Source organism: Mercenaria mercenaria, chromosome 3 (genome assembly GCF_021730395.1).
Source record: "Mercenaria mercenaria strain notata chromosome 3, MADL_Memer_1, whole genome shotgun sequence".
NCBI classification, from domain to species: Eukaryota; Metazoa; Mollusca; class Bivalvia; order Venerida; family Veneridae; genus Mercenaria; species Mercenaria mercenaria.
Genome location: NC_069363.1, coordinates 62,704,168 through 62,729,874, shown reverse-complemented (window position 1 = coordinate 62,729,874; position 25,707 = coordinate 62,704,168). Strand labels below are relative to the sequence as shown.

At 35.1% G+C, this 25,707-nt stretch overlaps 1 protein-coding gene across 3 annotated transcripts in view; it reads left to right on the top strand.

Moving 5' to 3' along the window:
* Positions 1-24,853, top strand: part of LOC123524549 (midnolin-like) — a 36,107-nt gene extending 11,254 nt beyond the window's left edge. Inside the window, exons 1-7 of one of the 3 annotated variants that reach the window (XM_045302829.2) lie at positions 450-977; positions 9,281-9,368; positions 19,780-19,836; positions 20,597-20,773; positions 21,179-21,299; positions 21,475-21,657; positions 23,938-24,853. In XM_045302829.2, coding sequence (XP_045158764.2) covers positions 9,351-9,368; positions 19,780-19,836; positions 20,597-20,773; positions 21,179-21,299; positions 21,475-21,657; positions 23,938-24,242 — 861 coding nt within the window. In that variant the 5' untranslated portion in view covers positions 450-977; positions 9,281-9,350 and the 3' untranslated portion in view covers positions 24,243-24,853. Of the gene's footprint in view, positions 1-449; positions 978-9,280; positions 9,369-16,582; positions 16,978-19,779; positions 19,837-20,596; positions 20,774-21,178; positions 21,300-21,474; positions 21,658-23,937 lie in introns of those variants that run through there. The other 2 variants (XM_045302828.2, XM_045302830.2) reach the window with 2 other exon arrangements.
* The last annotated feature ends 854 nt before the right edge of the window (positions 24,854-25,707 follow it).

The following is a 25,707-nucleotide window of genomic DNA, read 5'->3' as shown; positions in this document are numbered from 1 at the left end:
GAACTTAAGTAATTGGCTTTCCCTGCATACCTGAAATTGAATTCAAATGACATTTTCAGACATTTATAAGATTTTGAAATACTGAAATTGATATAGGATAGGAATGTTTTAATTTAGAAATGCATTATTATACATTTTGTAATCTTTCTATTTAGAAATTAGTTGTTTAGCTTGCCATGGAGCTGAAGGATCTGACTGAGCTGTTTAAATGATGACTGTAATGAAGACATAGAAAATGACTGTGTAAGATCCGGTTTGATCCACCCCATCCATAAATTAAAATGAGTTTCTTTACCCTGCTAAATTTCTGAAATGGATCGACCCATCATTCAATATGGGCAGTACTACTTGTTTATCAAAGGGGTGTTCCTTGAAAATTTACAGACTGAATGATGGCCATGATCAGCCTATTTCCTATTCAGTCAGTAAATTTTCAGTGAACACCCCTTTGTGTAATAAATGGTACTGCCAAAATTGAATGATCGACTTGTCATTTTAGAAATTAAGCAGGTAAGACTTTTGTCACGGAAAAGGTAGGAACAACGGTGTTAAGTGTCAGTGATATCTGGCAGAAACGTTTTTCTTTAAACACAACTTCTTTTAATGAAAGTTTTGTTGGATCTGCACCAAACGTGGTGTGTAAGTTTAACATAGTTTGACAACTCTGAAAAATTGTGAAAATTCACAGAAGATTAGAAATTTGTTTAATATAATATATTGTAATGTATAGTTCAACTATATGGTGCACAGTACATGAGTCAATTAAGTATAGGCCCAGCTTGTTAACTGTATTTTCCCGGCCATAAGACTACTTCAGCCATAAGACGAGGACCTACTTCGACCAATATTAAGTCGAGGGATGGATAGATCTAGAGCTCAGAAAATTGAGAGAGGAACATGAGTGTGTTTGGTTATGCAGCCAGAAGTCGACCCTTGACTTCAGAAGTAATAGCTTGACATACTGCCAGGATTATATGGTAACTGATCAATTAAGCACTTGGTCTAACAATTTGGAAAGAAATCTTCATACCCAAGAATTTTAGTGTATGAACATCATATTAAAGAGTTTCAATGCTGCAGCAGCTTCATATTCAAGAATTTCAGTGCATGAACTTAAATGTTAAAAAAAATATCAGTGCAGTGATGTCATTGCACTTTCCCCAATTCCAGAATCATCTGATACTTGGGGCTATGAATTAAAGCTGTGTGAAGTGGCTGATCTTAACATTTAATTCCCACTGACATTTTCCTTTGGATAAACAATTTGCTTTATTGAAAATCATTTATCACTGTTCTTTCTTCTGCTCAGAACGATCTGTTGGAAAGGTTACCATATTGCCAAGACATTTTCAGAATGTCATGCCTGCCACTGAAAATATTTGTTTCCCTGTATTATATATAATTTATAATAATTCTGTTATTAATAGCATTTAAATATAGCAAAATATTGTATAAGATAGTCATTTTCCCCAGAATTTGGTAGAAAATAATTAGATAGACATGATAATAAATAAGAACGTGAAATGTCACAAAGCAGTTTTGATTTCTTCCTTTTATTTGTTGTGTCACATGACTTTAGCGGGGCTAAAAGACAACAGTTTTTAGCAGGTTGAAAATAAACCTGTTTTTAGCAGGACTGAAAAACAGACCAGAATATAATTCATTACATATCTGCTACACTGACAGTTATAATGACACAGCTAAATTTTTCAAAAAGATAAAGATTACTTACGAAGCTTCATTGCATGATCATGCAAACAACATTTAAGCTATTACATATGTGACCATTAAACAAGGTATCTTATCTTACCTTTTTTTCACCTCTTGGTACAGCCCATTTAATACCAAGCAGCAAGCTAGTAAACTACCTGAGAGTCTAAACTTGGCATGACTCAATCCAAGGGATTGCACCCACGGCCGTCTTTACTTGTGGGACTACTTAAGCTGCAGTTATAACAGTTAAGCATGTCATACCACAGGGTAAAATTTAAATTTTTTGAACCGCACCATGAGAAAACCAACATAGTGCATTTGCGACCAGCATGGATCCAAACCAGCCTGAGCATCCGCGCAGTCTGGTCAGGATCCATGCTGTTCCCTTACAGTTTCTCTAATTGCAGTAAGCTTTGAAAACAAACAGCATGGAACCTGACCAGACTGCGCAGATGCGCAGCTGGTCTGGATCTATGCTGGTCGCAAACGCACTATGTTGGTTTTCTCATGGCGCGGCTCATTTGTTGTACAGAAGTTCTGTCTATCTGCTGAAGTCTTTTAAGTTAGAAATCGGTCTTCCAGGGAATTTAGCATCTGCATTTGTTGGGAGTAATATGTTGTGCCGAGGTTGTTGCCCTTGGGAGCTGAGAAAGGAAATATCTGCTTTTGTTACAGTAACAGAGATATTAGACTTTTAAGTCAATGCTAACCGCAAAACTCATTGAGGACTACTTAATCTTTTTAAAACCACAAAATGACTTGAAATTTGTATAGAAGCGTTAAAAGATTACATGAAAGTTGATTAGATATCAGGTGTTATGTTTATTAAATAAACAGTGTTTTTTGCAAGTTCCTACTTGCTTCGGGAAATAATATTTTATTGTTATAATCATTATAATCACGGCAATGTATTGTAGCAACTAATGTTATTTACTTAAAACAAAAAGATTACGATCGGTAATTTTGGTGTAGGCGTATTTGCTGACTTAATAGGTCAGGGAACTAATTGTGACCTGGGGTTGATTACCTACATACATTTACTTTAAATGTGTAGGTAGTATATGTATTTAGCTTAAAAGTCGTGTAAACAGTATTAAATATGTGGGCTTTATAAAGCCTGTTTTCAATGCGCATTTTAATAAAAATTAATTGAAAATGAATTGATGTATTATGAAATAAATTTGAAAAAAATGATGTGAGGTATTAAAGTGGGATATGTTATTGAATTAACAACATGCTTGAGCACTTATTCATTAAATTTGGTAATGCTTTCGAATTCACATTAGGTTGGAAGTACAAAGAAATGATAATGTGATAAATAAAACTTTTCTTACAGATAATGCACATCCATCTTGCAGTGGTCTGTGTGTTACTTGAAGCAATACCCACATTTTTAGTTCATTTACAATGTATGTAGGCACCAGTGAAGGATATTGGGGACTTTCTTGCAAAATAAAATCATGTGTTTTAAGGCTTAGGTTCATGCCCTTCCTGCACAGGCCGGCACTAAGATAGGATGGAAGGTGGGGGCAGGGCGGGAGATGGGGGCAAGTGTAATCTTGATAAGATTACAATACTGTTAACAAGTTGTCCGGTGCATCAGATAGGCTACGCATGGTGAGTTTGTAAATATATGCATAGGAATAAGGAATTATTAAGGAAACGGTCAGTTTATAAATTACAATTAGTAAATTTTGGCTTGGTAGTTTTTAGGTAATATGGGTGTATTTAAGACACAAATAATGATAGGAATCTTAAATAAATCAATTTTTTCTTGTATAATATCTGTTTCATTGATCAAACCTCACGAACTTTTGCCTTTAAAGAGCAAAAACAAAGCAGTCCTCCTGATCATTACTGTTTAAGTATACCAGTATGTGGTATCTCCAGACATTTTCAGCATTATTTTCTATCAATTTTTAACAATTATTTATGTCTTTTAAGATCATTTTAAAGGGCAATCTAAATAACAAATTACTTGACATTTTCTATGTTTGTCTTGGAAGTTTTTCTTGTTTTGTTGTTTGATTTTATATAATAAATTGACATTTGTAGTTAGTTAGTTGAACACTGTAAGTTATATGATACTTGTCTGACCTTCTGTTGTATATTGCTCGAAAATGACAGCTTTGTTGTTGTTGTTTTTTTGCAATTAATGGAATGCAAAATTAATTGATGAAAAATGTTGATTTTAACCTTTAGCATGCTAGATAAATTGTCGTCTGCTGGAAATTTCGTCTGCTAAAATTGTAAAGTTCATTCAATTTGCTCCAAAATTGGAAGAAATATTGTCAGAGTAGCAAACAGCTTGGAACCTGATCAGACGCCGATTTAATCGGCGTCTGATCTGGTTCCAAGCTGTTTGCAAAGGCTGTTAATTCGCCTGCAGCAGGCTAAGGGTTAATAATGTAGGTGTATGAAGTATCCACTTACCTGACTGTAAGGCATATGAAAAATAAGGTGTTACTTTTTTGCCTTGTTTTATGATATTTGACCATCATCACACAACATGAAGACTTGGGACTGTGAAATTTCATTAACCTTTAGCATGCTAGATAAATTGTCGTCTGCTGGAAATGTCGTCTGCTAAAATTGTAAAGTTCATTCAATTTGCTCCAAAATTGGAAGAAATATTGTCAGAGTAGCAAACAGCTTGGAACCTGATCAGACGCCGATTTAATCGGCGTCTGATCTGGTTCCAAGCTGTTTGCAAAGGCTGTTAAATTCGCCTGCAGCAGGCTAAGGGTTAATAATTACCCTGCTAAATTTCTAAAGTGAACTGGTCTATCTTTCAATTTGGGCAGATACCATTTATTATTCGAAGGTGTTTTCACTGCAAATTTATTTACTAAATAGCAATTAAACAATGCAGACCATGATCAGCCTGCAGTGCAAACTAGGTCATCTAGGATCAAAAACTAGGCCACTAGGTCATATCATGGATCAAATGTTAATTGTTGTAATAAAATCTACGTCAAACTGAATACTATTGAGAGGACTTCAATAAGCCTACTGGCTTCCAGTCCAATCCAGAATTTATGTATGTAAAAATCATTGAAATGTACATATTGGGAAAATAAATATGTTTAAACCAAACTGAATACTAGGTTATCTGGGTTGGAACTTAGATCAGGTGAGCAATATATGCCCTTTGTGGCATGCTGGCTCTCTTGTTTATTGGAGATCTCTTTCACATTGTTGGTTTGGTTGCTTCCTCAATATTTTCTGCACAAATTGTTGATAAAATGTTAAAGGTAGAAACATTCTTGGCAGAAATGATTGGCAATATTGACTTTATATCTTATTACAAATCAAAGGTCATTTCATCAGAGATCCAGACTTCAGTTTGTTTTTAATCAACCTGTGACCTTTTCTGGGTTGTATGCAAGCTCACAGTTAACCTTTAAATCTCTCAAGAGTTGGGAGAAATGTAATTCACTTGTCTTATTATTGGAAGCCTCTCTTTTAGATTTGTAGTAAATAACCATGCCAAAACACCTCTTGACATTCACAAAACAGAAGTAAACTGTTAGTATTAGGATATTGGAAGGAGATTACCAGGTTCTTTTAATTTCCATATAACAAATTGTCTCTCCGTTGGAATTTGACAGAGCGTTCATTTTCTTTTAAAGGTTATCCTTTTAGAGGGAATATGTTTTTCACTAAGTGGTATTTCCTAAATGAAATCTTGGCAGCGAAGATCAGACTTTTTATGGTAGATCAATATTATTTATGAGTAGCTGATGGATTGAGAATATTCTGGGGTTTTTTGGCATGCTGATAATCTTACGTAATGCATTAAAAAGCTCATTTACACCAGCCTGCATTTATTGTTTGTCGCATAAGGAGACAAAATTTCACATTTTCTTCTAAATTACAACAAATTTATTCTGTGGCTGACAGCAATTTAGTGATTCTGCACTGTTCGCTGATCAGTCAGTTATTACATTTTCACCCCTTCGAATGATAAATGGTACTGCCCAAATAAAATGATGGACCAGTCCATTTTAGAAATTTAGCAGGCTTAAGGTTACTAGACTACTGTAATCTGGCTTACTGTTTCAAGATAACCTTGATGTACCTAAAACCACAAGTATGTGATAATCTCAGCTGCTTTACTGTTTATGTATCTTGTTTACTTAACATGGACGGTATGATAAAAAGATAATTGTAAAATTGCATGGTGTTTATGTCTTCTTTGTATTTTTTGTTATAATATCATGCAAATATTTTGTAAGTTGGAGGTGTGGTGTCTGCAATAGTGGTTAATGCCTTCTGTGACCAGTTGAACTTTAGAGGTTGTGAGATACTAATAAACTTTGATCATGTGGCAGTAAAAATGACCTCAATGCAATCGACACTGTTTATTTTCCAACACAGGTAAATCCAATAATTGCTTTGCAATAGATCTGTGATGGATTATCTTTGAACACCCCTGAACTTTTTGGACTCAACTGCCACATTATCAAAGCTTATTAGTATAAATTTTGCCTTTAATTAACTTTTTTAAACTCCCCTCCCTGTCGACTCCCAGGTAAACTTTGTTTACTAAGGGACTGTATACTGGAGACATTATGTGCATCAGGATGGGTTGATCAGAAGGGCCGACAATTCTAGTTTTATTTAATTTGCAACAAGATTTTTCAGTATGTCACATACTGTAGCCCTGTTTGAAAGATACAATGAATTATCTCCCTTTTATAGATTATCACTGATTATTAACATTGATTATATTATTTTGAAAAACAAGTGACATAGGTTATCTCTCTTTTTTAAGTGACATTTGGTTATCTCCCTTTCATAAAAGACACTGATGTTGACATTAAATTTTATTAGTATATTGATTATCTCCCTGTTACAACCCTTATGAAGTGACGCCAATTATCTCCCTTTCAGAAGTGGCATTTATTATCTCCCTTTTAGTAGTATATTGATTATCTCCCTGTTACAACCCTTATAAAGTGACGCCGATTATCTCCCTTTCAGAAGTGGCATTTATTATCACCCTTTTACTAGTATATTGATTATCTCCCTGTTACAACCCTTATAAAGTGACACCAATTATCTCCCTTTCAGAAGTGGCATTTATTATCTCCCTTTTACTAATATATTGATTATCTCCCTGTTACAACCCTTATAAAGTGATGCTGATTGTCTCCCTTTCAGAAGTGGCATTTTATTATCTCCCTTTTATGATGATTTTAGGTTTTGTATTTGACAGTCTGCCTTTGTGCAGGTAAATTGACCCTGAAAATGCTATTGTTTACTCCTCAGGCTTACAGCAGAGATTTCAAGATATCTGCTTCCTTGTGGAAATTAACAGCATGCAGTCTTTGATTGACATCATTTGAGTGGGTGTATCTGTTTTACACTGGCTTAGAATTGATGCTTTTTGCATAATGCTTGATTACCTTAATATGAAAATTAAGTGCAGATTAATTAAGGGCAAATTAATTAAAAGTGCTTAATTTCAGTCGTAAATAACAAACATCTAAAAGTATTATGTATACAATTTTATATTTTAAGCTTTTTGTTTTGAATTTCTTTAGTCTGAGACTGAGATACTTATTTATGGAAATATATTACCTAAAATCTTAAATAATGTAGGGTCACTGTTGCACATATCAGGAAGAAAATTTGCTGATCTCAGTGTATTGGCCTTGCTCGCATTCCCTCCCACACATTATCTTTATGGAGATTGAAAACCTACGCATTGAATTTCTTGCCAGCAGTATTTAACTTCGTACTTGTCGATATTAATGTCTATATAAACTTCTTTTATATGTTCTTTGTGAATGCGTTTGATTTAACCACTGATTATGTTAATTTAAATGCGCAGTGTAAATCAGTTGTTGCATGTTAAAAAAAAAATACTTTACGTAGTTTTTTTTTAAGTGTTTATGTAATATATTTAGAATTGTAGGGCTTTTGCGATATATATGTATTTTAACTAGATCAATTTAGCATATTGCGCAGTTCAAGTGCTTTATGTTAATTAAATGAAGCTAACCACCTACAACATTATTGTAATAATATGTTTTGAAAAGTACTTAGTAACCGTCTGTTCAGGCACACTCTGAGTCTCAGAAGGATAAAAAAGAGTTGTTTTATTGGATCGTGGTATCCTAGTAATGTTTTTGTATTTGCATGGAACTATTTTAGAAAGTTCTTCATAGTCTGAGCCCTATTTTGAAAATGCAGAAATTCTCTGTTTTACAGTATTATATTTATAGGTATTGCACAGTATTTAGGCGTTTTAAAATGTAAACATTTAAACAAACTTACACAAAGTATGTTATGCAAAACATATTAACCAAATCTTTGGATGGATGCAAGATTCGAACCATCCCCTGCACCAACAAGCTGAACTGTTGATCTTCCTTCTTAATCTTCCGTTTGGAACCAGAATGTTACTGATTGTTTATTTACATACTGAAAAATAAAAACACCATAATCGTAAACTGTGCCGTACTTATAGATATTGATATATCATTGGGTAATTTGAATAATCGGGAGAGATTCTGACCCAGATTTTGTACAAAGTGAATATTTGAGCCTCCCACTCAGCCTGCTCTCCAGGGATTTCTTTCTCTTTGCAATACAATTTAGTTCTAGTTGATCACTGAATAGCAAATGTCATATTTCATTACCTGTCATTGCAAAACCATGATGGATCTGGTATTGTTTAACAACTGTGTTGCACTGAGGTCATTATTAAGAAATAAATAGTTTGGAACTTGGTTATTTGATTAGTTACAGTGTAAACTTGATTTTGATTTCTCTCAATATCATTATAATGGTTATAAATTGTTAATATCTGTACAATACTTGCAAAAGAAAACCAGGTTTTATCATTGCAATCACTGTTATTGACATCATACGGATACTGGTGTCATCTACCTGGCTAAGGTGATCATTAGGTCAGTAGAGGTGACCATATTTAGAGTAAAAGCTTGCTGAGACCTAAAATGTTAATAGCCACCAGTAAATCAGTAAATGGGTGCAAACATCCTCGTGAAAATGTTATTAGCACTCAGTGTTATGTTCTTAATGGACTGCTTTCTGTGATTGGAGTATAATGGAACTGTTGAAGGTACATCTGTACTTGGCTGAATTAAGTTAAATTATGAGTTCAGACGTTTGCGATAATTATCCCCTTATAAAGAAGTAAATGTGTAATATGAAAAACTTGTTTTAATTGGGGCCATTTCCTCCTTTCAGACAGTGGTTGTTACTTCAGCATCATAATATGGTTTATGTACTTCCATAAAAGTAGACTTATAATTATATTAGAAGTTAATGCGCCATGAGAAAACCAACATAGTGGCTTTGCGACCAGCATGGATCCAGACCAGCCTGCGTATCCGTGCAGTCTGGTCAGGATCCATGCTGTTCGCTAACGGTTTCTCTAATTGCAATAGAATTTGAAAGCGAACAGCATGGATCCTGACAAGACTGCACGGATACTCGGGCTTGTCTGGATCCATGCTGGTCGCAAATGCACTATGTTGGTTTTCTCATGGCGCGGCTCATATCAGAAGTTAATGTGCTGTATATTTGATTTCAGATTATTACTGCATGGGAATTTATTGGATAATCAAGTGAGCGACGGCAGTCACCTGACCCTTGTACCAAATATGGAAACAGGAACTGCGGTATGCTTTATTTAAATATTTTATTTCTGTAAATATAATAGGTAGGTTATAATTTTTACAGTAGTTACATTAATTTTCACACTTCATCGATATACTTAGTTAAAAAAAGAACATTTCATACTTTGATGTTCATGCACACTTTCCATGATTTCACTTACCTGACCAACGTATGCCAGCATTCAATAGAACATGCAGTCTGATCTTGGCCTGCACTGGTTGCAAAGGCAAAACCACATTACACCAGCAGGCTAAAGTTAAATTAATTAAGACAGCTACAGTTTAATTAAAATAATCAATCGCTCAATCTCAAGGAAATGAGAGCAAAATACCCAAGCTTCCCATGTAGGGTTTTCAACAATCAAAATAAGAAAATAGAAGGAAAAACATTCTGGGACCACACAAACTTGGCACTTGAACTATATTGGTGCTGCTTGCCAGGCGTGCTTCACTGCATACTGGAAATGGTATAATATCTGTTTTCTCATGCCGAGTACTAAAATTAGAGCATCTTATAACATTAGAAACATGCTTGTTATTCAGGCAAGTTGAGTGCTTTATTATTCTTCGCAAGACACGAAAACAATAAATTTGTATACTTTAATGATACTGGTAATTCATTATGCATTGTTGCTTTCTGTTGTCTTGAAAATGTTGTTTTAGAAGTTCATTGTTAGGTTTTTGATTCTCTTTATGGGTTATTTAAAGAGGGAGTAAAACATGAAACATTGTATGGAACACTGTTGTATTACCTGGCTTCATTAGATATCATATACAGTCAAACTTCGTTCGCTTGAACTCGGATTATTTGAACACCGCCCTTCAATCGAAGTCATCGCCAAGTCTCGGCAAAATCCCAATATAGTGCATTTTGTTTGATGGCTCGAACTATCGATAACTTGCACAAATTTTGCTGGTCCCATCGAGCGAATGAAGTTCAACTGTATATACTTCAATCACTTTACTTCCACAAGTGACCTTGATTTATCCCCTTTTGCTCATCTCTTGGAAAGTCTTTGAATTTTATCAAAGTCCTTGAATTTGGAAAATACCTTGAATTTGATTTAGTAAACTTTTAAAACTGCCAAACAGTTTTAAAATCTGTAGTATTTTGTGTCACTTATTAATTGAAGCTTAAAAATCACGATTTTACCTAAAAAAAAACCTACACTCTTACCTTCTTACATCTAAAAAAAAGCAGAATTAGGGAAGTGTCAATTAATAATACCTTGCGTGGTAAAAAATGAAAGGCGTAACATAGTGCCTTCTCATCATGAGCCCATTATGTGTTATTACCTTTTATATGACTATCATCTGCCATGGCCATTCAATAGGAATATTACTTTATGGAAAAATATGAGGAGTAAATATCTAGTGGGATGATTACTAAATACACATGTAGGCAAATATATTTATTTGTAATTCATAAATATGTTGGTCATGGTATGTTTTATAGGTCACAGTCAGAATGATGAGTTAGTGACGTTAAAACTGTACATCATCACCTACTGAATGTAATAGTCAGAGGAGTGTATACAATAATGATAAAATATATGAATAAAATGCTTAATAAGTTGGATAAAAAAATTGATACATGTCTTCTCAACAAATGAGGTGTCTGAACGAAAAGTAGGGCATTATTGTAAAATGTTGATGATGTGATATAAGCTTGGCAGGGTATTCTGTCTGCAGCCCCTTTCTGTAAGTATAACTAAAAGAGAAAAGTTTCTGAAGTTTATTATATTTATCTTCTGAGATCTTTTTAAACTGATCTACAAAAGATGACTTATTATTTAAAAGATGACCGCTTAATATAAAATGAATTAATAGGTTCAGTTTGTAACGAAGAAATGCCATTTTTGATTCGGGTTGAAAAAATCAGAGTTTCAAGTTCATCTTTAATTGTTTACCATTTTCATACAATTTTTAACAAGTATGAGAGGTTAGAAAAATAAAATCCTGAAATTCCCCAATATGAAGAGTAAGTACCCTTTCTAAACCTATAGCCAACTGGTGTCAGGTGACCAGGCTGATCATGGTCTGCACTGTTTGATGTTCAGTCAGTAAATTTTCAGTGAACACCCCTTCAAATAATAAAAAGTACTGTCCAAATTGAATGATAGACCAGTCCATTTTAGAAATTTAGGTTAACATCAAAGAAAAACTTGGAAGATAATCTATCAATTAATTAATAATGGCCTTAATAATCTGGAGTATGTAACTTGGAAGGTCAGATGTAAGTATAGAGGATATCTATGTAGATTAGCCTCCCACACAGCTTCTGGAATCTCTCAGGTAATCAGCTGTGTAACTTGATTAAAGAGATGCTACTGAGAAAATTGGGGAATCATTCTAATAAATAGAAAAGTATTTTTGTGGTTTGAATTTTTTTTTAAATTAATGCGTTGGATGCAGATTTTCTTATTTGCAAAAATGGTACATTTTTAAAGCAATTTGAAATGCGACTTTATAATAGCGTATCAGTGATTCTGCTGATTTCGTTCTTTGGTAGTCGGAATACTTTTTTAAGATTGAAAATTTCAGACAGCAAGTTAATAGAGGCTGGATACTGATATTGCATTTACCATGTTTAATTGTTGCATTAAAAATGACCTAGATATCAACTCTTGCAACATCAGCAGTTGTATGCCTTATGGAAGCTGAGACATAAGAATGACCATTTGTGCATGAATCCCTGAGAAACAGACTTGAAACAAAGTAAGACCAAAACTATATGAATTCCTACGAAATGCTAAATGAGACTGATCAGTATTATAGCCAGTTACTGGAGAAAAGACTAAATGACAGTGATCTAAGTAAGCCCCATCCTGGGGAAAAGACTAAATGAGAGTGATCAGTAAGCCAATTACTGGAGAAAAGACTAAATGAGAGTGATCATAAGCCAATTACTTGAGAAAAGACTAAATAAGAGTGATAAGTAAGCCAAATTACTAACAGTGATATTAGTAAGCCCATTCCAGTGGGAAAAGACTAACTCCAAGATCTAGTCCCTTGCTGCAAGCACCGGTATTTGCATGAATGACTTGCGAGTAACAGTCCCTGGCTGCAAGCACCAACATTTGTTTGAATGACTTAAGAGTAACAATCCCAGGTGGCTGCAAGCACCGATATTTGCATGAATGACTTGAGAGTAACAGTCCCTTTGGCTGAAAGCACTAATATTTGCATGAATGACTTGTGAGTAACAGTCCCTTTGGCTGCAAGCACCAAAATTTGCATAAATGACTTGAGAGTAACAGTCCCTGGCCGCAAGCACCAAAATTTGCATAAATGACTTGAGAGTAACAGTCCCTGGCTGCAAACACAAATATTTGCATGAATGACTTGAGAGTAACAGTCCCTGGCTGCATGCTTCAATATTTGCATGAATGGTTGGAGAGTAACAGTCCCTGGCTGCAAGCACCCAAAATTTGCATGAATGACTTGAGTGTGACGGTCCATGGCTGCAAGCACCAAAATTTGCATGAATGACTTGAGAGTAACAGTCCCTGGCTGCAAACACAAATATTTGCATGAATGATTGGAGAGTAACAGTCCCTGGCTGCAAGCACCAAAATTTGCATGAATGACTCGAGTGTGACAGTCCCTGGCTGCAAGCACCAAAATTTGCATGAATGACTTGAGAGTAACAGTCCCTGGCTGCAAACACCAATATTTGCATGAATGACTTGAGAGTAACAGTCCCTGGCTGCAAACACCAATATTTGTGTGAATGACTTGAGAGTAACAGTCCATTTGGCTGCAAGCACCAATATTTGCATGAATGACTTGAGAGTAACAGTCCCTGGCTGCAAGCACCAATATTTGCATGAATGACTTGAGAGTAACATTCCCTCGCTACAAGCACCAATATTTGCATAATTGCATAGGAAGCAAACTTGAAAGTGATCAGTAAGTTTGTTAAAATAAAGTGAAACTGTGCAGTTTCAATCAGCTGAAATTGAGGTCAAGAGCAAAGACCTAGTATCTTTGTAAAATTGTCAGTATGACTAAGATTAATTAAAAATAGAAAAAGTAGAAACTCCACAGGTGCCCAACAGACAAAAAAGAAAGATGATTCATTGACCATCTTGATTTTGCTGAATTTGCATACCTTACAGGGCATTGAACTAGTTTAAACATAGGTCAGTAGATAGGTACACCCACACAGGGCTACATGTCATTGTACTGCGGAAAAATGTTTTTATGATACAGACTATGGAACCTTTGTCATTTTCTTATGACTTAAAAATGTGTCAATATGGTTAATATTCTTCCATTTATGACACAGCTGATATTAATCAGTCACAAATAAACTGAATATTTTGAAGTGTGCAATAATCTGAAAGTGTATCAAACAATTTCTAGTCTACAAATTAAAAATATTTGAATAAAACCTCAAATGCAAGCAGCAGAACAGTGATACTGACATCACAACATTTAGATTCTGCTGTTGAGTGTAAAAATGCTAATTTGTTCTCAGAAATGGAGAAGAATTTGATTAACAAGAAGCCTGCAATGAACACTCCACATGTGTGGGAGTTAATGGATTCTTACTTACTAGACCATGTGACAATTTTCCAATATTTTCTTCTTCAGTTTGTTTGTTTTGTTTGGTATGGGTTTAATATAACAAACTAATTTACAGGGTTTCTCCAGTGTAAAGAGTGATCAGTTTGCAGAATGTAATTTCTGTATGTGTACTGACTTGTTCTCTACAAGTAACTGACAACATCCCCACTGGCATTAAAGATGGAGAACAAATTATTTTAGATGCAATTTGTCCGATGACACTGTTGCACACTATGAAGTTAGTTTCCAGTTTGGTTACAGTTTGACAACACATGCCTGTTATAATATGCAAGTGAGTGTCCTTGTCTGCCAGGGATGGATTTGTTTATTGCTCTATGAGGAATCTCAAAAATCCACTCTCATCCCGTATGCGATGGGTTGGAAGAGCGTTTTAATAATACAACTCTAAGTTGACGTCCCATGACAAAATTATCAAATAATAAGCAAAAAAAAACAAAACTGTTAGGTAGGTCAGTGACGGCCTGTTACATTTTAACAAAAATGTTCATGTATAAATGAACCAGTAATAAAAAAATGGTACATAGTTGTAATTGTTTTGCCATTTCCCATTCCTTTCTTCTGATGACAAGGTAACATAGAAAAGTTTTTCTGTTTGTAAGTAGGTGTAAAACAACTGACATTTTGTACCTGACAGTAATCTGTGCAATAAAAATAACTACAGTGTTCCTGGAAAAGAATAGAATGCTTATATGATCTGCAGAAAATGCAGAGGCGAGGGGAAGTTTTGGATATTTCGTTATTTTTTATAATTGTTTTCTCAGAAATAACAGTATTAATTATAATTTTCATATGAAGGGTTATCATTTATGGTGTGCATGACAAGACAGGGGGAAAAAGCAAGGTGAATATATGTCAGATTTATTAATTACCTTACCACAGTGATGGATGGCTTGTAAGTGGGTTTTTATGAAGGCAAAACAAAGAATGAACTTGTGTTACTGTCTGTACACTGACTTTTTGTACCTGTCAGGTCAGACAAAGTTACTAAAGCAGGCAAAATAGTAGACTAGATGTAAAACGGAATGTAAGAAACAAACGTTTTTGAACAAAAAAAAAAGTTATAAATCTAACACATCCTTTCCGCTTGTAGTGGGTTAGTATTAGTCAATAATAGTGAGAGAGACTCCGAGACTGCCGAAGAGTCTGAAGGATATATTGCAAAGCCACAATGTCTGGTTGAAATACTGTACTGTAGAATGGATGTTTTAAGTTACAAGATCATATTGTTCGAGTTTTAAAGAAACTGAGCTGTTTGCCATAACTTTTAGACAAGAAATAAAGGCTATTGATTGATTCTGCTGCTAATTTATACTGGCTGGTCCCCTTGTTTGCTAATATCTAAGGATACCATGTTTTTTCTATAAAGGTATATAATTATATTATGGTATTTCAGTGCATGAATCTACATTACTTTTGTTGTAATTTTGTATACAGTTCATCAAAGGTATGAATTAACAATGTAATCAATTGTAAAAAGGTAATGAATGTTAAGACCTGGCTCAGATTGACTGATATAAGGATACTTTGATATGTGACATGGTATGCTGAAGGAAGTAATGTTGAACAGAACTTCTTTTATGCTCATGATGTTTTTATGTTAAAGCTGTTTGCTTGACACATGAACACATTTTTTGTGTACAATTTCAAGCTTTCGTGAGAATTAGACAATAAATTGGCTATTTAAAGTTGGTTTCAGAAATATTTGTGACTGATCACCTGGCTTAGTTGCTTCATTTTGCTCAGCTACGTGGCCGAGTGGTTACGGTTGCTGACTTTAAATCACTTGCCCCTCATCGATGTAGGTTTGAGCCTCACTCGGAGCGTTGAATTCTTCATGTGAGGAAGCCCTCCAGCTGGCTTACGGAAGGATGATGGTTCTACCCAGGTGCCCGCTTGTGATGAAATAATGCACGGAGGGGCACCTGGGGTCTTCCTCCACCATCGAAAGTTGGAAAGTCGCTATATGACCTTACAAAAAAAAAAACAACTTCAACTCATAAAGTTAAAGTGGAGAATGAATAAATTTTTTAGTTAATTGAAATGTCTTGTCAAATTTGTTATGGTGGAAATTTTCTTGGTATGTCACCCTCTGGACATATATGGTCCAAGCTCTGGACTGGCTGGACATTAGTTGTTTTTTTTCCTTATCAACATGCTTATTTAATTACTTGAAAAATAACCCAAAAAAGAGACTTAAAAATCATAGCTGTTTAATTTGAATTTGGTACAACTTTTATCACTGTACGTAGATACCAATAAGTATCCATGACTTGGCTGTTTTACATATAGTAATAAATCGTATGTTAGTGTACTTAGTCAGTTTGTAACGTATACACTGAATAAACTGTATCGAGGCTATGTTTAAGTGGTGGAAGTGATTAAGAAAAGTGTTTAAGTATAAAACCAACAAATGCGATTATATTTGATTTACATCAGGTGAAAAGAATTTCATAAATGCAAATAAACTGCAGCTAATAAAATATAAGGAGTTAAGCTTGCGGAATGCCATTAAACCATATTGTTTGTAAAAAAACTACACGCACGCAGTTCCATGATTTTTTATGCTACAACGATCAGTGCAATTTCCTTTTACAACTTGTGTAATTTATTTTAAGATGTGTAGGCGTGAGAGCTTGATGCTTCATTTATATTTTTTTTTTCAAATCGTAAAGAATCTTAAAAGAACTAAAGAACAGTTGTTGAAAATTACAGATACTTTGATACGATCATTAAACTTACAGTTTTTCTCTGTAAATATGATATAGTATGAAGTAGAATGTATGGGGAAGTGGGTGAGATAAAAACAGCAAGTACACTTTTCAGCCTGTGTAGGAGTGTTTGATTGATCAGGAAGTACAACCAGAGTTAAAGAACTAACAATTTATTAAGCAGTCAGAAGTCAGTACATACGTAAAGCAGATAGACGTAGATTGATATATAATAAAAGTAGAAGTTATATATATATATACATAAATTTGGAATTACTTTGGCTAGTGTGGAAGGAATGTTTTCAGAACTGGTATAATTATTTTTTTCATTTTCTTTGTGTTTAATTCACAAGAGTTAGGATTTATCATTATGTATATATAGTATATAATTATGTAACATTTTTCATTTTGTGTATTAATTTTGTATTAATTATTTTTTATGTCTTAAATTATGTGAAATGTGATGAGAACGTGTAAGAGACATGCACATAAACGCAATTGACCTGCTGTCAACTATATACGGATGAAAGAGAATAGTTTAAAAATCACAAATACTGTTTTAGGTGAAATTTGGTAAAAATATGTGTTTGTAATGTATACAATTTATGTACTTCCATCTTTAATATCAGTAATAGATTAATTCCAGCACAGTTTTTTACATTCAATATGTTATCGACAAAAATTTAATAGATATTAATTGCTTTGATTATCATTTCCCATGCACAGTGGCACTTTTTTTAGTTTGTTTACAGATTTCATGCAAGCGCCATTGACATGTGTCAAATTTTCAAATGCTCAATGACTGAGATCTTTAATTATGAAACTGCCTAGTTTTATTAGCTTTTTTTTAAAATTCTTAGCTGGTTTTAATAGGTATTGAGCTCACATAAGCTAATTATTGCGCTCGGGGTTAGCTTTTGTGATCACTCAGAGTCCATCCACATCTCTTAAACCATGAGGTGGAAGTTGATGAAACTTGGCCTGGATGTTCCTTGGGTGGTCTTCCAAAATTGTTCAAACTGTCCGCTGCTAAAAATAGAAAAAATCTTCAAATAATATCTCGTCCTAAACTGCTTTTCCTATTTCAGAATAATTTCACACAAATAAGTGTTTCTGTGATCCTCTATGTTATTGTGTTTCATAAAAAAAAGGATGCCAGGGGGTATAGTCACTTTTCCCTAAATGTATGTAGTGGAAACCTTAACCCTTAGCCGGCTGCAGGTGAACTTAACAGCCTTTGCAAACAGCTTGGAACCTGATCAGACGCCGATTAAATCGGCGTCTGATCAGGTTCCAAGCTGTTTGCTACTCTGACAATATTTCTTCCAATTTTGGAGCAAATTGAATGAACTTTACAATTTTAGCAGACGACATTTCCAGCAGACGGCAATTTATCTAGCATGCTAAAGGTTAAAGAGTATGGCTCCATGTCAGAAACTTTTATATTTAGATACATAAAAACCTTAAAAAAAAAAAATTTGGTTGGAATCTGCCAGTAGAAGTAGAAGTCTGCACTTGTTGACTTGTATATTTATATCGTAACTATAACATATTATAAATTATGAGATTTGAGTGCAAAGTAATTTAAATTTTTCAAAAGATCATTGTCACCATATAAACAGCTGTTATTAGATGTCATCACAGGTCTGTTAAACCTCAAGTGAAAATATAAATTAACTGAATCATCTTTTTCTATATTCTGTAATAGGCAAGACCTTTTTTCTATAAAAGGCAAAACCTTTTTGTACCACAAACAAGAAAGTCCTTGAGATACTTCTGTTTCCATCAGTCTAATATTTTAGGATTGTTCAATCAGTTTGAAGATACTGTTTGTGAGCATGAGAAAAAACGTCACAAATAAAACCAAAATACTTGTACCTTTTTAGGATTGGGGGGTGAGATTTCAAAATATTTACATACTGGATAAAGTAAATATTTAATGACGTGACCGTTTAAGATTAAGCTTAAGATTAGGGTCTTTCACCTCGTAAATAAAGCTGTGTATATAAATTGTATGTAGTTACAATACTTTAAAACACCGAGGGGACAAATAAAAAAAAAAATGATTTCAGGAAGTGAGCTTTAATATTTAATAATATTGCAACTAGGAAGTGTTTTTCAACATTAGCCAATCGAACACATTGCAATCTCTCCTTTTTATATTTGTTTTGTTTCTTGGTATCTCAGATGTTTCATGGTATTGCAAATTTGGAATTTCATATCCATGTATGTAAACTGGAAGCAGTTTTGAATTTTCACATTTCAGGATTTCATTTAATTGTTACCATTACAAAAGAACAAATATGAAAAACAGCTTTCCTGAAATGTCAAATGCTAGGCAGGCTTTTAGATTTGAAAGTTCAGCCTGCCTTTAAGTCATATTTCATTAAGAAGTTGAAATAGTTTCTGTTTGACATTTTTGATTGCTAAAGGTTAAAATGTTATATTAAATGTCTAAGATTCTTTGTACATAAAATAATGGTTTACAGTTCCATATATCTCTATAATATTTAACCATGAATAGTGAAAATAAAAACTTTAGTTTCTGTGTGAAATAAATCAAATGCTCCAAATCAGAATTGAAACTGACAAGGATCGGCTGACAAAATTGTCAGCAACCCCTGAATTATCACAGTAACTTTTGGTCTTTCTACTTAGTGTTTATCCGTTCTCACTGACCCCAAACTTGATTGTTCTGAGTGAAATGTTTTGTTTTGCATACAGGGAAGTTGAAAGTGTATTCAACTACTGTGAAATCATTAATATTCATGGGGGACTCATTTTCATGGATTTTGTGGTTGAGTCAATCCACGAAATTTAATCCAAATGCACAAGTAAAATTCCCATTCATTTTATGTACAAAACTTGAAATCCACGAATTCATATCCCCACGAAATTGCCATTTTGACCAAGACCACGAAATTTCATGCCCTCAAAATTAAATGATTTTACAGTATATGTTAATAGTTCACCCAACATTATATGCAACTGTGATGAACCGTTTTGGTTTTGAAATTAAAACAACTAGATATTAAACACTCTGTTCCTTATAGAATATTTGAACTATGTCTGTGACAGCCAGAAGATTAATATATTTTTCATTGTATTTACAGAACAAAACTTCCAACTGTCGAGTCATGCAGGCCTTGGAAAATCTCTCCGAGTCACAGGTTAGTATGGATGTGAATTAGGTTTTGTTTAGGAACTTTTCTGTGTAATAGCAACAGTTGAAATCTGCTTGTAATTAAAAGGAACTTTAATATCTGCAGCTTCATTATACCAGGTCCTTCTGACTGCATTTTAACTTGTGATATCCACAAACTTTGTCAGATGTACTTAATAACAACATTTGATACAATATCAAATGTACTGAATTACAACATCACACAATATCCAAGAAACAGAGTAACAGCACTTGACACTATACAAAACAATTTGTTGTTTCAACAGCTGTTGGTCTTATGTGTTCAAATGAATTCGGGCAATTTTTCATAATGAAGGAAAAACATTTTCTAGTTTTTACTTAAGAGCATTAGTCAGATGTTGCAATACAAAGCAGTTTCTATCAGCCCACATGCTTCCTCTGCTAATTATTAATTTGATTCTTTCATTACGTCAATGTCAGAGTACATGATTAAAAAAAAAAAAAAAGTGACATATTATGGAATGGCATTGTTGGTCCATCCTTCCATCAACATTTTTCATTTCCTGCCTCCATATTGAGGTCCAGACTACACGTTCTCGTAGAACATCTGCACTAGGTTTCTAGGAAGCGGACACAAGAGTGGTTCAATTCAGCTTGAAGCTTTCATCACAGTTGGAGCTAAAATAAATTGGTATAAACTAAGTTTAATAGATATTGCTTAGTAAGGAAGTCTTTGTTAAATGTTATAATAAAAGAAAAAGACTTATGTGTATCATGTATTTCAGGTGAATGATTTTCTCACTGGCCGGGCCCCGTTGTTATTGGCGATGAAGCTAGGTGAACATATGATGTTTGTGCAATTGCAATTATCAACGTCATCGTGTAGTTCTCGGCGGCGGACATTGCTGGGTGGAAATCCAGCACATTGCAGTAATATGAACAATCATACACAACCACGTGAGGTAAAGTACTCTTGTTTTTCGACCTTGAGAGTATCTTTAAGGACTGTCACCTGGGAAGAGAATTTCATGTAATGACAGTTTTCGCAAAGAAATAAAAAACTATATATTTACATTGTACTCATTCTTCAATTAATTCTGATTGTTTATCTGTTACATTTGCATGTTTGCTGCACTGAAGGTCACATGAAGTGTAAGTTTGTCAGGGTTTGTAAATTACTGGGCAGTCTTAAGTTAACAAGACCAGTGAGTCATCACTGATGCCAGGTTGTAGGGTTGTCTCTTTGTGATTCTGTCCTTGCATTTAAATTAAACTTCCGTACATGTTAGCAGATTGGCCCTCTCTTAGAATGACATGTTTAAATTTAGTTTGAGTTCATATATTCAATGGAAGCATATGGTTTTCAGAAGCCAAACTGTGCGTGCAATCCATCAACAGCTAGTCCAGTCCCAGCAAGTCAAGCTCCAGGAGCCATTATTGACAGTGTAAATCATCTAGGTCAAGGGGTCTATTCAGGGACTTTTTCTGGTGAGTATTCTTCAGTGAATTTATATTACATTTGTAAGTTTTGTTGATATCTGTTCAGTAGAACACTAATTAAAGCTTTGTAGAATTTTATGTTTGAGACTGATAATAGAATCTACTATTTGAGGCTAATTGTTTTTCAAAAATCAAATTAAATGACATGTTACTACGATTGCAGGCACGTTAGACCCTACATTGCAAGACCCGACTGGGCGACCGAAACGTGACATTAACACTATTCTCCAGATTTTGAATGACCTCCTTTTAGCTTCGCCTCAGCTACGACAGTCTGCTGGAAATGTAACCACTACTCCAGCTGAACGAAATGAATATCTACAGCAAACTAGCAAGACTGTTTTAGGTAAATATTTTGTTTTGGCGAAATCTGACACTAATGCAAAAAAATCAGATGTCACAATAAAATAATAACTGATGAGCTTTATTTTGTTTTAGGTTTAGAGAGTATTATTTTGTTTAAGGTTTAGAGAGTATTATTATGTCTCCCCCAGGAGACATATTGTTTGTGCCCTGTCCGTCTGTCCTTCCGTCCGTACGTCACACTTCATTTCCGAGCAGTAACTGGAGAACCATTTGACCTAGAACCTTCAAACTTCATAGGGTTGTAGGGCTGCTGTAGTAGACAACCCCTATTGTTTTTGGGGTCACTACGTCAAAGGTCAAGGTCACAGGGGCCTGAACATTGAAAACCATTTCCGATCAATAACTAGAGAACCACTTGACCCAGAATGTTGAAACTTCATAGGATGATTGGCCATGAAAAGTAGATGACCCCTATTGATTTTTGGGTCACTCCGTCAAAGGTCAAGGTCACAGGGGCCTGAACATTGAAAACCATTTCCGATCAATAACTAGAGAACCACTTGACCCAGAATGTTGAAACTTCATAGGATGATTGGTCATGAAGAGTAGATGACCCCTATTGATTTTGGGGTCACTCCGTCAAAGGTCAAGGTCACAGGGGCCTGAACATTGAAAACCATTTCCGATCAATAACTAGAGAACCACTTGACCCAGAATGTTGAAACTTCATAGGATGATTGGTCATGAAGAGTAGATGACCCCTATTGATTTTGGGGTCACTCCATCAAAGGTCAAGGTAACAGGGGCCTGAACATGGAAAACCATTTCCGATCAATAACTAGAGAACCACTTGACCCAGAATGTTGAAATTTCATAGGATGATTGTACATGCAAAGTAGATGACCCCTATTGATTTTGGGGTCACTCCATTAAAGGTCAAGGTCACAGGGGCCTGAACATTAAAAACCATATCCGGTCAGTAACTTGAGAACCACTTGACCCAGAATGTTGAAACTTAATAGGATGATTGCTCATGCAGAGTAGATGACCCCTAACAATTTTGGGGTCACTGTGAAAGGTCAAGGTCACAGGGGCCTGAACATTGAAAACCATTTCCGGTCAGTAACTTGAGAACCACTTGACCCAGAATGATGAAACTTCATAGGATGATTGGTCATGCAGAGTAGATGACCCCTAATGATTTTAGGATGACTCTGTTAAAGGTCAAGGCCACAGGGGCCTGAACATGGAAAACCATTTCCAATCAATAACTTAAGAACCTCTTGACCCAGAATGTTGAAACTTCATAGGATGATTGTTCATGCAGAGTAAATGAACCCTATTGTTTTTGGGGTCACTCGGTTAAAGGTCAAGGTCACAGAGGCCTGAACATTGATAACCAGTTCCGATCAATAACTTGAGAACCACTTGACCCAGAATGTTGAAACTTCATAGGATGATTGAACATGCAGAGTAGATGACCCCTATTGTTTTTGGGGTCAGTCTATTAAAGGTCAAGGTCACAGTGGCCTGTTCATGTAAAATTATTTTTTTGGAAATAACTTGAGAACCACTTGACCTACAATGTTGAAACTTAATAGGATGATTGGACATGCAGAGTAGTTGACCCCTACATATTTTGAGGTCACTTGATTAAAGGTCAAGGTCACAGGAGCCTGAACAGTGACTTGAGAACCACTAGGCCAAGAGTGTTGAAATTTAGCGGGATGACTGGACATGCCAAGTAGATGATCCCTATTGCAGCCAACCATCAGTGTCTCTTTGACTTTCGCTCCTGACCCCTATTAACTTCTTGCCTATAGGACTTTGCATTGGGGGAGACATACGCTTTTTTACAAAAGCATTTTCTAGTTTTGTTTTAGGTTTAGAGAATATTATTTAGAATGTGGTTTTTACATCCTTCCTCAATAGACTGAATGTCTTTATACCTATTTACATTCTGCTGAAAATCAAGCTTTCCTTATTGTAATTTGTAATCTGTTGAATTAGTTTACTTTATGTATGACAAGTGGCGAAAGTGATATGATATTGGCTGTGGCTTTTATATGTAAATTTTTTGCTTTATGTCACTAAATCATAACAAATTGTTTTTTACTTTAATAAATACATTTAAAGGTACAAAATATATGTCAGTTAGTGCAGTTATTCACTGGCTTTGAATTATAATTGCAATAAAAAGGGTGTAAATGTTTGATACATTTAGAGAATATTTAGGTGTTTCTAGAAATGTTACAGATGTTATGCAAGCTCTAGTTGATATTAACGGCAAGTTAAAGACAGAATTTGGTCCTCCTTTCAGGTGAGACTGTTGATCAGACTGATAATAACCGGGTAGAGGACTCATTACGGGGAAAGGTACAAACTTTGCAAAAAATGATGCAGGAGAGAAAACTGCGGCGCCAACAAAAACGTGGACTGAAAGCTCCTTATCAGTGGTCTAGTAGAGTGTCATCAGCACGGCAGCGAATGCACACTTCAGTGAAATTTGAATCACCTTTGGGGATGGATCGAGACGTCACCAAGACCGAAAACCATGCTGCCTCTGATGCAACATTTTCAACGGCGTCTGCAACAGCAATAGAACATGAAAGTGTACTAGTTTGAAGCTAGCCCAGGCTGAAAATTGGTTTACACATTTGGAGTGTCTAACTCTTTAGACACATTTTGTCTGGAGGCCATTTTGTCTGCAATGGCAGCCATCTTTGTTTTTTGAAGGATGGGATGTTGGTGGTGGTTTTGATTGGTTTAAACAGTTTGACCAGTCAAACCAGAAGGCACATTTATTGGGCAGTTGATTGGGTTGTTCCATTTTTTTCTGATGGGAGTCATACTATTTGTGTAGTACGATGTACATGAATGTATTCACATGTACAAGCTGTTATACTGTTTATGTGAATGGGACACAGATATGTAAAAGAATATGCTTGGGAATTGTATCCATGATAATGGTGTGTTGCCAAGGGTTGTCCAAAGGGATAACCAGTTTACTTATTGTATGATTTGTAAACTTGGTAACTGTATGTCGAGGGGATAATAAGTTTGTTGGTTTGTAACTGCCCAAAGTGCCATTTTGTTCTACTGCTTCATCATTATAGCCTTTTTTCACTTGCATACATATTTTGTAACTAGAAACGTATTTCATAGTGGGATATAATTGCACAGAATTTTCTTAGTCTTTCATAAACATTTCTGTCATTACTGTAAAATGTTCTCCTTTTTTTAGCTCACTGAGCACGAAGTGCTCAAAGTGAGCTTTAGTGATCGCCTGTGTCCGCGTCGTCGTCGTCCGTCGTCCGTCCGTCCGTCCGTCCGTCCGTCGTCAACAATTTGACTGTTAACACTCTAGAGGTCACATTTTTGGCCCAATCTTAATGAAACTTGGTCAGAATGTTACCCCCAATAAAATCTTGGACGAGTTCGATATTGGGTCATCTGGGGTCAAAAACTAGGTCACCAGGTCAAATCAAAGGAAAAGCTTGTTAACACTCTAGAGGTCACAATTTTGGCCCAATCTTAATGAAACTTGGTCAGAATGTTACCCTCAATAAAATCTTGGACGAGTTCGATATTGGGTCATCTGGGGTCAAAAACTAGGTCACCGGATCAAATCAATGGAAAAGCTTGTTAACACTCTAAAGGTCTCAATTTTGGCCCGATCTTAATTAAACTTGGTCAGAATGTTACCCTCAATAAAATCTTGGACGAGTTTGATATTGGGTCATCTGGGGTCAAAAACTAGGTCACCAGGTCAAATCAAAGAAAAAGCTTGTTAACACTCTAGAGGTCACAATTTTGGCCCGATCTTAATGAAACTTGGTCAGAATGTTACCCTTAATAAAATCTTGGACGTGTTCGCTATTGGGTTATCTGGGTTCAAAAACTAGGTCACCAGGCCAAATCAAAGGAAAAGCTTGTTAACACTGTAGAGGCCGCATTTATGACTGTATCTTCATGAAACTTGGTCAGAATGTTAATATTGATGATCTTAAGGTCCAGTTTGAATCTGGGTCATGTAGGTTAAAAAACTAGGTTACCAGGTCAAATCAAAGGAAAAGCTAGTTTACACTGT